Source organism: Prionailurus viverrinus, chromosome A2, assembly GCF_022837055.1.
Source record: "Prionailurus viverrinus isolate Anna chromosome A2, UM_Priviv_1.0, whole genome shotgun sequence".
NCBI classification, from domain to species: Eukaryota; Metazoa; Chordata; class Mammalia; order Carnivora; family Felidae; genus Prionailurus; species Prionailurus viverrinus.
The window spans coordinates 144,141,686-144,154,103 of record NC_062562.1 but is presented as its reverse complement, the minus strand read 5'-3'; the positions used below and the strand labels follow the sequence as shown (position 1 = coordinate 144,154,103).

At 39.4% G+C, this 12,418-nt stretch overlaps 1 protein-coding gene across 1 annotated transcript in view; it reads left to right on the top strand.

Annotated features, from left to right (window-relative positions):
* The window catches only part of GRM8 (glutamate metabotropic receptor 8), a 763,655-nt gene that overhangs the window by 353,534 nt on the left and 397,703 nt on the right, over window positions 1–12,418 (top strand). The window contains exons 3-5 of the mRNA XM_047850946.1: window positions 1,944–2,079; window positions 2,535–2,689; window positions 3,783–3,920. Of these exons, the coding sequence (XP_047706902.1) occupies window positions 1,944–2,079; window positions 2,535–2,689; window positions 3,783–3,920 (429 nt within the window). The remainder of the gene's footprint in view (window positions 1–1,943; window positions 2,080–2,534; window positions 2,690–3,782; window positions 3,921–12,418) is intronic.

Genomic DNA, 12,418 nt, shown 5'->3' with positions numbered 1-12,418 from the left:
CACTCTGAAGGCATAAACTGCATCTATTATATTCACCATTGCATCCACAGCCCCTGTACAGTAGGGGCATGCAATGAATATTTAATGAAACAATGAATCAATCACAACTATTAATGGCATATTAGTAGGCTAGCTATCTACAGGCTCTGTCTGTGGATTATGGGCAATTCCTACTCCTGAAGAGTTTAGTAAGAGCATTGCTATCATAGGGATAACTTAGACCATGCTCTAACTTATAAGAAATATAACCTTCAGTACTCTAACACTGTTAGCATACATTATTGCTACACATGGTAAGTCTGTCCACAATGGCTGTTGTCTGGCTACCAGACATTTCTTCTTTGTTTGGCTACCTGAGGTTTCTTCCCAAGGCATACAACTCATCATGTAATTCTCCTGCTTCTGAATATTCAGTGGGTTCCCATTGTTTTCAAGATAAAGTCCAAATTATTTGGCATGTCTAACAAAGTCATTCTCAAGCTGGGCCTGGCCATTCTTTCCAACCTCAGCCCCAGCCAGTCTTGACCATAGGCCATGATCAAACAAGGTTCTTTCATACTTTTGCCTATACCAGAAATGTCCCACTTTTGTTCCTAGATGGATGTATATTTGCTCTTTAAAATCTCTTAAGCACTTTAATTACTTCTTCCTCTGTGTTCCCATTATGTAGGTATATCCTCTTAATTGTAAAATTTACCTCATATTCTATGATAATTTATTGGAATGACTATCTCCCAGACTAGATGGTATAACTCCTGGATTAGATTGTGTATCCCCAGTGTCCAGCCCAATACATAACCATATAGTGGAACATAATAATGTTTGGGTGACTGAATGTATTGGCAATTGTTTGGAAGTAAAAATGTCATTACCTACTGAAGCAATGTTATAAATGGTGCTTTCTCATCTGACTCAAAAAAAGCCTATGTAAGCCATAATGCAACTGAACCATATTGCTAATATTCATTTTTCTTCTAATATTAGAATATGTTCACTTTCTACTCTACTGTAATTGAGGAACCCTGACAGGTGGCAGAGGTCATTTCTAAACTTTTCTCTTTGGTTTCTCATTGCCTTAGAAGGAGAGACCAAAGGAAGAACTCTTTTTTTCTTTCTTCCTCCCTCCCTTCCTTCCTTCCTTCCTTCCTTCCTTCCTTCCTTCCTTCCTCCTCGCCTCGCCTCTCCTTGCCTTCCCTGCCCTCCCCTTCCCTCCCCTCCTCTCCCCTCCCCTCCCTCCCCTCTCTTCCTGTCCCCTTCCCCTCTTCCTTCCTTCCTTCCTTCCTTCCTTCCTTCCTTCCTTCCTTCTGTGATAGAGGGATGGGATTGCTGCCATTTTGATTTTCTTGGTGGAGACATAATGTCAACTGAGGGTCTGCATCTTTGGAACTTGCCTGTGTCTCAAATAGTTTTGAAGACTGCTTGTTTCATAACATATCATTTTGCTGATACATAAAACTTTTGCTGTAATACTATGAGCTGTAAAATGAAATTACCTTTAAAGCAGATCTACAAATAGATAAAATAGCAAAAGGATCCTTTTACTTAATAGGTGGTCTCACCTATAAGACATACTCACACTTTTTATTAATCCAGGCACTTGTTTTTCAACTTAACATCAAATGAATCAAAACAGCCATTCTTCTTTGCACTCCTTGACTGTCATTACACATTTTGTACACTTTAGCTTTATTATAGACATCCACAAAAATAATCTTTAAGCTTGTAAAATAAAGCAATAACCCTGATGTATGATTAAATAATTGATGTCATTTATTTGATATATATATTGTAATGCAACAAACATGATTGCTTTTAATAGGTGAGAATGAAAGTTTTGAAAAACATACTGCATTGAATCATTCGTTTTTATAAAATAGCTAACCTCATTAAATTGGTTAATTAAATAAGTGCCATTTCTGAGTCACTCTCTCTTTTTAAAATAGGTGGTGTTTGCATTGCTCAATCACAGAAAATCCCACGTGAACCAAGACCTGGAGAATTTGAAAAAATTATCAAACGCCTGCTAGAAACACCTAATGCTCGGGCAGTGATTATGTTTGCCAATGAAGATGACATCAGGTGCGGATTAATTTTCTTCTTGATGTTGGATCAGATGTGCAATCCACATCCTTTTTTTTTTAACATATTTCATATTCAGTGTAAAATCTTGTGATATTTCACAGGAATTGCAGCGTTCTCATGCAATTACAGATTGCCTTCTGCTGCACAGAGACACAACAGCCTTCTAGTTCCTAAGTCTGAAATGTCTATAAAGTAAAACTTGGGGGCTGAAAGAAATGAGACAAGTAAGGATGATAGACAGAATAATGTGAATGAGGTTAAGGATAAGGCTAACTAGCAGGTGTCAATATGTTTCCTTTAGAAATGATAAGACTCAGGCAGTTAGTGATTGACTAATTGTTTAACACTGACCTACTGAGTGTATATAATTCAATATATCTGGTCTTATAACATTCATAAGTGTAGTGTTTCTTGAGAAATATGGTATGTTTTATTTCTTTTTATTCCTGTAGGAGGATATTGGAAGCAGCGAAAAAATTAAACCAAAGTGGTCATTTTCTCTGGATTGGCTCAGATAGTTGGGGATCCAAAATAGCACCTGTTTATCAGCAGGAGGAGATTGCAGAAGGAGCAGTGACGATTCTGCCCAAAAGGGCATCAATTGATGGTAAGGACAAGCCATAGAAAATTTGTTTCATTCCAATTGAATCAAAACTCCAAGGCAAAACCAGAATATCAGCATATGATGAAATGTACCCATGGTTGATGATTCTGGATAGAATTTGTAATTCTGATGGTAGAAATGCTAAGACAGTAACTATTTAACTCAATATATATTTTTCATTAGAAAAGAATACCCATTAGATTTCTTCTTTAAAAAAGGGAGTTATAGTTGGCCTTAGATATTTCTATGATGTTAGCCCTTTCCATGATGTTGCCCTCTAAGCTTGCGCATTTCCATGGCATAGATGATGGCTACAGCATTGTCATGGGGGAGAGTATTTGCTTTCTATAAAATGGAGATGTGAGACTGGGCTGACCCTATAGATAAGTAAATGCAACAGCAAAGATATGGAGCTTCCCTGAGAGGAAGTTTATCTCCAAGATATCATTTCCAATCGTCTTAGCAGTGACTGAAATTCCTACCTTCCCCATTATCTTTTGGAGTAAAACATTAGTTCCAGGTGATCTCTCTTTTATGAGGTGTCACCCGAGCAGACTAACACATTAGCCCATTACCCATGACTGCATAAGACTACATCAGAGCTGGTTAGTTTATTGGATTAGCTGAAAAATGGAACATCTAGGACAGATACACTTAGAGTCAGGAAGAAGCATAGCAACCTGGAACATTGACTCCTGTTAGGAGAGAGAGAGAAGAATGAGAAAAGTCTGACTTGGTTCTGAATATATAGCAGAATGTCGCTGGTCACTGTGATGTAGAGGAGAGGGGGAGGTTGTGATGATGACATTAACAGGCCCTCCTGTTATGTTCATCTATACAGCCAGGTGACTCAATGGTGAAGAGTGAGGGTGATGATATTATCTGTTGATTACCCTTGGCTTTTACCATATGGGAAGACTAATTTCTGGGCTATTGGTTCTTCCCCATTTGTTAATACGTTTTAGGTTTTTTTTTCATGCAGTAATCACAACATATTCATTCAAATGTCTGACATAATAGCCATTCAAAAGCGCTGACAGTATTTGGTTTTGATTTTGAAAGAATATTAAAATCATACCTTTTCTCTCTAAAATAGGGTTTGATCGCTACTTTAGAAGCCGAACTCTTGCCAATAATCGAAGAAATGTGTGGTTCGCAGAATTTTGGGAGGAGAATTTTGGATGCAAGTTAGGATCACATGGAAAAAGGAACACTCATATAAAGAAATGCACAGGTAACCAGTGAAATGTTTCCCTTCGTGCATTTGTTTTATCATTAACTGAAAAATGAAATTTTTCTATATGGACAATGATCAGAGTATCTCTATTTCTTCAAGTTTCTTATCAGTTTCTCAGCAGGATTGAGCATACACTGATCATTCAACCAACTTATGTGTGTTCATTGGTTCTTACAGTCAACAAGTATTTCTTGATCACATGCAACGTGTCCAACACTGGTGTGTTTGAATTCTATTTAGAAACATTTATTGAGTTTCTACTACGGGCAAAGCACTTTAATAGGCTTGGTGGGATATAGACAAAAAAATCAAGAAACAATAGTGGTCTCCAGGAACTTAACATGTAGTTAAGATGAAGATCATAATACATTGCTCTAAGACAGCGGTTTTCCTGCACTATTTCAATCCATGTCCCCTGTAATACGATTGTCCCCCATATCCTGCATAGGTCTTGCAGCTATGATTTTTTTTATGCTTTACCTTCTGTATCTTGTGCTTAAAAATATTAGTGATATTAAATGCGCATATTTTGAATGTAAGAATGAAATATTTTTTTAAATTTTTAGATAACATGATTGTGTACATAGAACCACCTATGGAATTTTAAAAATTATTTAGAACTTAGTCATTTTAACCAAACCACAGATACAAGGTCAATATAAAAAACCTTTTTATATATCTATATCTATATCTATATCTATCTAGCTGTCTATAGTTTTTTTTATAGAAACTAATATGTGGAAAATGAAATTTAAATAATACTGTGAATAGCAGGATCAAAAACCATAAAAGATTAGGGATAATTTTAACAAAGATGCATAAATTTTCTGCACTGAATACTACAAAACTTGAATGAGCATTTTGTAACTATATACCCCTCCCTCACCTACTCCTTGTTCTCATGTTTTGATATATCCTCCTTTCCCTCTGATTATTTCATTTGGCAATAGCTGCTCAGTAGAAGAGTTAATATGATAAGTGCTAGAGCAGACATAGAATGAGGCTGGGGATGTGAAAAGTAGGCGGCATGCTGTGGAGAGTCTGACTTTAGGTTTCCTGTGTGCCAGGCCCCCTTCCAGGATCTGCAACAGAGATGAGGTCTGTGCTCATGGGGCTTACATTCCAGTGTGAGGAGACAGACAGTAAAGAAGTAAACATATAAATGAAGAGATACTTCCAGATGCTGAGATGTGCTTATGGGAAATACAAGGGGGATAAATGCGAAGGGCTGACCAGGTGGTGTCGGCAGGGAGGGTGGCCATTAGGCTGTGCAGTCAGAGAATGCTTCTCTAAGGAGGTGACATTGAGATGAGACCTGAATGGCAAGATGTTGTCAGCCATGTGAAGATATGATGGCAAGCCATTCCAGGATCTAGGGCAAGGCTCTTGTTCAAGCCATAGTGGGGGATAAAAATCCCCCACTGGAGTGGGGGCTGGAGTGAGTGAGGCGGTTGGAGTGAGTGAGGGAGGATAGTAAGTAAGAGGGAGAGTGGCTGGGGTTGTGTCATGCAAGTTCTTCAAGTTCTTTCCAGAAACCCCAGAGCTGGGGAGTTTGGGTTTTATTCTACCTATAGAATAGAATTATTCGAGGCTTTTTGTCTAGGGCGTTGCTCAGATACCTGTTTCAAACAGATTTTTCTGGCATAAGTATGAGGAGGATTGCAGACCAGGAGAGAGGAAGGTGAAAGATTAGTCAGGGCCCTTCCGGTAGTCCTGGTGATAGGCAGTCACAGCCTAAACAAGGATGTGCAAATCAGGGCAGAACACAGAGGAAAAAAGTCCTGGAAAGTAGTATTTACAGCAAGTATATGGTGAGTGACTAACAGTGGGGTGGGGGTAAGCAATGGAGATTCTGAATGTAAAATCTCTACCAGCTAGGACTAGGAAAAAGGTAATATAATTAGTTCGCAGAGAAGACAATGAATGGTAGGTTGGGAGGGGACAAACTTGAATTTGTTTTTGAGATAGCCCCATGGAACTGTCCAGCAGGTGGCAGCATAAGGTCTGAGACCCCACAGAGAATTCAGCACTAATAATACAGGTTCGTGTGTGGCAGATGGAGACTTGGAAGTTAAAGGCAAGGGCAGGGATGCAGTTGCCAGAACTTTTTGGAGCAGAGCTGAGGGATGATAACTGAAGATTCTAGGAGAAGAATCAGGAAGGGCAGCAGAACATGATGGGTTTGGGGAAGGACATGCCCTCCCAGCGTGCAGGAGAAAAGATGGGGTGCGTGCAGTTTCAGTGCTGCTGAGAGGTATGGCTGAGGAATCAGGAGTGTGACAGACTCAGATCGTGAGGTTCTGAGATAGAGCTGGAATAGAGGAAGGGGAGGAAAGAAGGATTTTTTTTTAAAAGTTTGGCAAGGATTGGGGCGCCTGGGTGGCGCAGTCGGTTAAGCGTCCGACTTCAGCCAGGTCACGATCTCGCGGTCCGTGAGTTCGAGCCCCGCGTCAGGCTCTGGGCTGATGGCTCAGAGCCTGGAGCCTGTTTCCGATTCTGTGTCTCCCTCTCTCTCTGCCCCTCCCCCGTTCATGCTCTGTCTCTCTCTGTCCCAAAAATAAATAAACGTTGAAAAAAAAATTTAAAAAGTTTGGCAAGGAAAGAAAGGTATGGTAAAACCCTTCAGAAAGAAAGAAGTGGGGTTACAGATGTTTCGTTTAGGATTGGGCACATTTGAGCATCTTGTCAGATAAAAATAGCAATCAGAAGGAGTAAAAATTAGCTGTGGGATAGGATCTTGACAGAAACTTTAGGAGAGGCATCAAGAGGGAGGTGTTACCTTTAAATAATGTGATTTAGTTAGGGGGAAAAAAAGGTACATGTAAAATCGTATATGAGCAGAGGAGGAAAAATCCCATCATTAAAAGCTAAATTTGGACATAGATATTGTGGAACTTCAGAAGATGTATGACTGTAAGTTCATGTTGGAAAATTCAAAACTTCACAGAAGAGGTGAGAGTTTGATAAGAAAGATTTAAGAGAGAACATCAAGATGAGGGAGAAGATGGGCCAGCAGCAGGGCAAAGGCACAGAGTAGCACAGGCCATGGAGATGTGTACGAAGGACAGTGAAGAGGTCCGGCTTACTGGAAAGAAGGGTGCATGTTAAGGAATAACGGAAAATAAAGAAGGTCCAGTTTATAGAAGGATTTGAAAGGGGAGTTTATGGAGTACCTTCTGTGTTTTCATTCAGGTATATTTTACACTGTGCTTAATTCTGACTTCTGAATGTTACTGTCTGTGTGCAGTCACATCCTATCATTTAGATCATACTAATGAAAGTCTACCATTCAATGAAGTAATGAAGTGGATGAACTTCGTTTTATGTATTTATAACTAATAACTAGGAAATTAGTTATAAAGTAATCATAACTTTTTAATAGACTTGTTTTCAGAATAACAAGTTTCTCTAAACTCTTATTAGGGGTTTGAGGGGTACCTGGGTGGCTCAGCCAGTTAAGCGTCCAACTTTGGCTCAGGTCATGATCTCAGTCTGTGGGTTCCAGCCCCACGTCCGTCTCTGTGCTCAGAGCTGGGAGACTGCTTCGGATTCTGTGTCTCCCTCTCTCTGCCCCTCCCCTGTTCTCTCTCTCTCTTAAAAATAAATAAACATTAGGGGCGCCTGGGTGGCTCAGTTGGTTAAGCGGCCGACTTCGGCTCAGGCCATAATCTCGCGGTCTGTGAGTTCGAGCCCCGCGTCGGGCTCTGTGCTGACAGTTCAGAGCCTGGAGCCTGTTTCAGATTCTGTGTCTCCCTCTCTCTGACCCTCCACCATTCATGCTCTGTCTCTCTCTGTCTCAAAAATAAATAAATGTTAAAAAAAAATTAAAAATAAATAAATAAATAAATAAATAAACAAACGTTAAAAAAATAAAAATAAATAAAAAACAAAGTTGATGTTTGTTGACATCCTTTTAGCATCTGTAGATGGTGTATATCTGATACTTATTTCAGGCATAATACTGACTGAGTTTGTGGTATAGTCCACACTTGATGGCATGTCTGCTTCATATTCCTTTTATTTATTTGGCTAAAATTGTAAAAGTCTGTCAGTAAGACCTATGTCCAGTTCCTTTAAAATGGTGTTTACTCCAAGTGCTAGGGCAAGTGCACCCTTAGGAAACAGGATCAGTAAACAGATTTTCCTGCAAATTCCATTGTGAGTGATACTGAAATAACTTGTCTCTGGGTGGGAAAGAAATAAATTATGCAACGTTCTAAGTTAATTTTCTTGAAGTGGTAACACGTGAATATTTCCAGATGTTGAGAGAAGATGTTTGTGCCCCAAATTACCATCAAAACGCAGTTTTCATCTGTTTTGGGGGAGGAAAGATGATCTAACACGTCAGTGGTCAAATTAAGAAGGAAAATCTATGGGTATTCACGGAGTAGAGGTGTCCAGGGTTCGAAAATTATTTATATTTCCAATTTGTCCAATCCCACCAAATTCAGAAATGAATGTATACAGATATCTGTGTTTCAAAATTTGGCCTTTACAGAGTTCGTGTTTAACCATCCACAGTGAGTCAAAAAGTTAGAGAACTGTGTGAAAAAGGATATCTATGAGGGACTTTTTGCTGCATTTAGGGTATCATTTGTGGGTTATATTCTGAGTAAAATTTTACATTAGGCAATGATAATCTGTGAACGTAATTATTCGCTTCCATTGGGGGTGATACTGGCAATGTATTTACATGGATAAAAGAGTGCTTCCCAGCAGGGTAGGGCTTCTGTCTTATCAATTTTCAGGAGATAGAATGTCTTCAAGCAGTGAGGAGCATCCTCTTCCTAAAATTAACTTGGTGCAAACAGTTTTCTGAGATGATTTTCCCCCCTAGAATCTCAGGAAAGCTTTCAGAAAGATGTGATATTACTGTTAACTTTGATATGCTGGCCAGATTCCAAAGTGAAGCGATTCCTACCATCCACTTAGCTATTTATGTGGTTATTATTGCTTCTGGGAGCTGCTGAGTTCGGAAAGCTACTACTACTTAATCCTACTTAAAATTCCCTTTGTCTTTCTCAAGAAGAAAAAAAGGATTCTTTTGTACTTGTTCTCAGTGGTGATGGGTGTTGTTTTATAGACGTTTATCTGACCTCTCTCTCCTTTTCCTCCTCCCTCTCTTCTTCGACTCTCAGTTTTAATGCCTCTTCACTCCTCACAACCCAGATGCCCACAGCCTCCCTGCAAAAATGTGGGTCTTCATCATCTCTGCCTGTCCTTGCCCTGGGTTTCACATCCCCGTTACCCCACTCTGGCCTCTGCCTAAGCTCCTCTTCCACTTTCCCCTCCAACACCTCACTTTTTTCTTTTTCTTATCTTCTCTCTGCTTAGTCCCCAATCTGCCTTTTTTTGGTCCAGCAAGAAGTTCATGGGCAGTGGGGAGTTTTTCTTTTGAGGTCTTGCTTGACTTTTTTTTATGGCTGTCATTCTGATTTCTCATCTTCATAGTGAGGCCTGACAGTGAATATTGCAGGGACCGGAGTACGTACAGTCGAGCTGCTCCCCAAAGGCAGGCTCCCTCTTGGCTCATACTGTGTTCTGGCCTTCATTTCTTCACTGTGAATTGTGGATAGCTCTCTCTGCCCTTATCAAAACAACATCCGTGACCAGGCCAATAAATCCAGTGGGCTCCATGTAGCATCTTCAAACCTTCTTTTGCCTCACTCACCCCTTCATTCACTTGTTTATTCATTTTGGATGACCTGTCTTGTGCCAGACGCTGTGCTACAGATACAGAGACAAAGAAAGGACCGCTTTTGCCCTCAAATTGCTCGCACAGACATTCACACTGTCTCCCGGCATTTGAAGTGCTTTCCTTGTCTGTTGGGTTTTAATCCTTAGCCAGGAGGTTGGGGCACTGCTGCCTAGCCTGCATATGGCTGACACTCCAATGCTAAATGGTGGTGAACATATGCTACTTGAAATGGCCTATTGATTCTTATTTATGATGATAGAAATAGTGGTAATGGAAAAAGCAATGCATAAATATGTTTCTTCCCACAAACAAGCAATTCTGTCAGTGAACCAAATAGCAGGCTCAATAATTAGCTCCCTGAAAGGCCTGTCAATTTCTTTTCCTTTTTTTTTCAATTTATTTTCTAGTGCCAGAATAACTAACTAGGTAACTTTTCAGGTGTAACTACCTCTCCACAGTCCTGTATTTGCTTTGAGAGGCTATAGAAGGTGGAAGCTTTTACCCATTCACCCAGGACTCATGGAGACCATGTGAGTGAGTTGGGTGGTTAAGACGAAGGATGGATTTAGACAATTTGATTTGGTGACCCAGAGTGAAGGGAAACTAAGATAACTTTCCCTGTGTCAAAATATGTTCTGCCACCCTTGTATGCCCCTTGCTTAGAGGAAAACTCTTTGGGTGGCAATGTCTTTACATTAGCACCATGAGGTGGCTGTTAGCCCATATGCTCTTGTTCTTACTGAGTAAAATAGCAGAAATCCCAGAATGACTTATTTATACCACTTCTGAGCTTCCATATTAGAAGTGTGTGTGTGTGTGTGTGTGTGTGTGTCCTCATTAGGAAATTTGAAAGTGGAAAGCTTAATTACTAAATTTAAAGAAATGTACACAGATGCACCTGTATCTCCAAAATCTGTAGTGTAGATTGCAAAGTTTGCCAAATCAGTTTGCCAAAAATACTCTGAAAACTTAAAGAAATTATACTGTCAGTTATAAATGCACGTAGAGTAAAGGAGTTGGAAAGGTCCATACAGATCATTTTACCCAATTATTTTTTTTTCAGAAAAGAGAAGGAAATTGAGGCCCATCTGGTCTAAGTGAGTTGTCCAAAGCCCTATAGCTACCTGTAGGTGATGGTAGGACTTAAATCCATTTGACACTTGTTTCTTTCCTCAATCCTCTCCTGCTCAGAACGCCTTTCCTAGTGAGGGTCTGGGTTGTACAGATCCAGTCCACTATTTTTCCTGGTATAGTAGCCTAAATGTTTCCCCAGTGATCACTGAAGCTTAAGTATTTCCTCTTTGTGAAGCTCCTTGACTACTAAGGAGCTCAGACTGATACTCTTGGTCTGAGAAGCACCAATACTACTGGAATTTCTATAACTTCTATAAAAGTGTAACAAGTACCCTCTGATTAGAGTAAACTTCAAGGGCACATCAACTCTCACATTTTTCAGGTAATAACTTAAGACAGAGAAACACCCATTCTACAGAGCCAAAATGAATTTAGAAGTCTAGGAAACCCTTTCTGCAAAGCATACAATGGACTCTGACCTTAGCTTGATCAGTTGAGAGTCACACAAATCTGGATGAACATGATCTCTGGAATACTGCCCTGAAGGACTCAGAAATGGAAAATAAAATATAAACAATCAAGGGACAGTTAAGCGCTTTTGAGAACCAATTATTTGAAACATTACAGTAAGACTTGGGTCAGTGAAGCTGAGGGAGGGGGAGAAAAACACAGAAAACATTAGAAGAAATGATCTTTCCCTCAATGATTATTAAACTTCAGTTGAGGGTCACTTAGGTGGCTCAGTTGGTTAAGCATCTGACTTCAGCTCAGGTCATGATCTCATGGTTTGTGGGTTCAAGCCCCGCATTGGGCTCTGTGCTGACAGCTCAGAGCCTGGAGCCTCTTTGGATTTTGTCACCTTCTCTCCCTGCCCCTCTCCCACTCACCTCTCTCTCTCTCTCTCTCTCTCTCTCCCTCTCAAAAATAAACCTAAAATAAAAAAAAAGAAACTTCAGTTGAGGGAAACAATTCATTACAACAAAGCAAAAAAAGAAAGGATATACAGATGGCTCAACATTAGGAGAATTTAATGTCTTTCCCCCTGCTCCCTGAAAAGAGTACAAAACAGTTACATGAAAGGGGCTAATTATTTGTATTATAAAAGGAATATTTTCCAAGAAGCTTTACCTTGGGATTCCTTTAAACCCATGGGATTTGAGGGAATCACATGGCTGTTATGACTTGATGAGATAGAAGAGATTTACCATAAACTCCTAGGAACACATCCAATCAAGAAGAACTATCTAGCTGAATGATAAATTGGATACATTAAGACAAAAGAGACATAAAATGAGGTGTGATCAGAGTTTACTAAGGCTCATTGAGAAGACTTCCTAGAGAGTCTTATTTTTGGTTAGTTGTGGCATTTATTAAAACTGTATCATACTAAAAATCTCCCTCCCTCTCCTCAAAGAGTTTATATCTTATAAAAAGATAATGAAAATATTAAGTGATTAATCTATAAATTTTTAGTAGACAGGGCCTGTATCCTCAGGACTAAGAATATGCTTAGCATTAAACATTTGTTAAATTAGTTAAATGGTCAGAAATGATGGTCAAATTGTTCTCTTGCTCTACATTCATGTAGACATGTTGCTGAGGCCTAATTTGGTATACATTTGGCTGGCAAATATTTTAATTGTTGGAATTAATTTTTATGTATTTTTAATGAAACAAAAAATTCAATTCAAATGGATATATTAAAAGGGTCTTTACCATAATT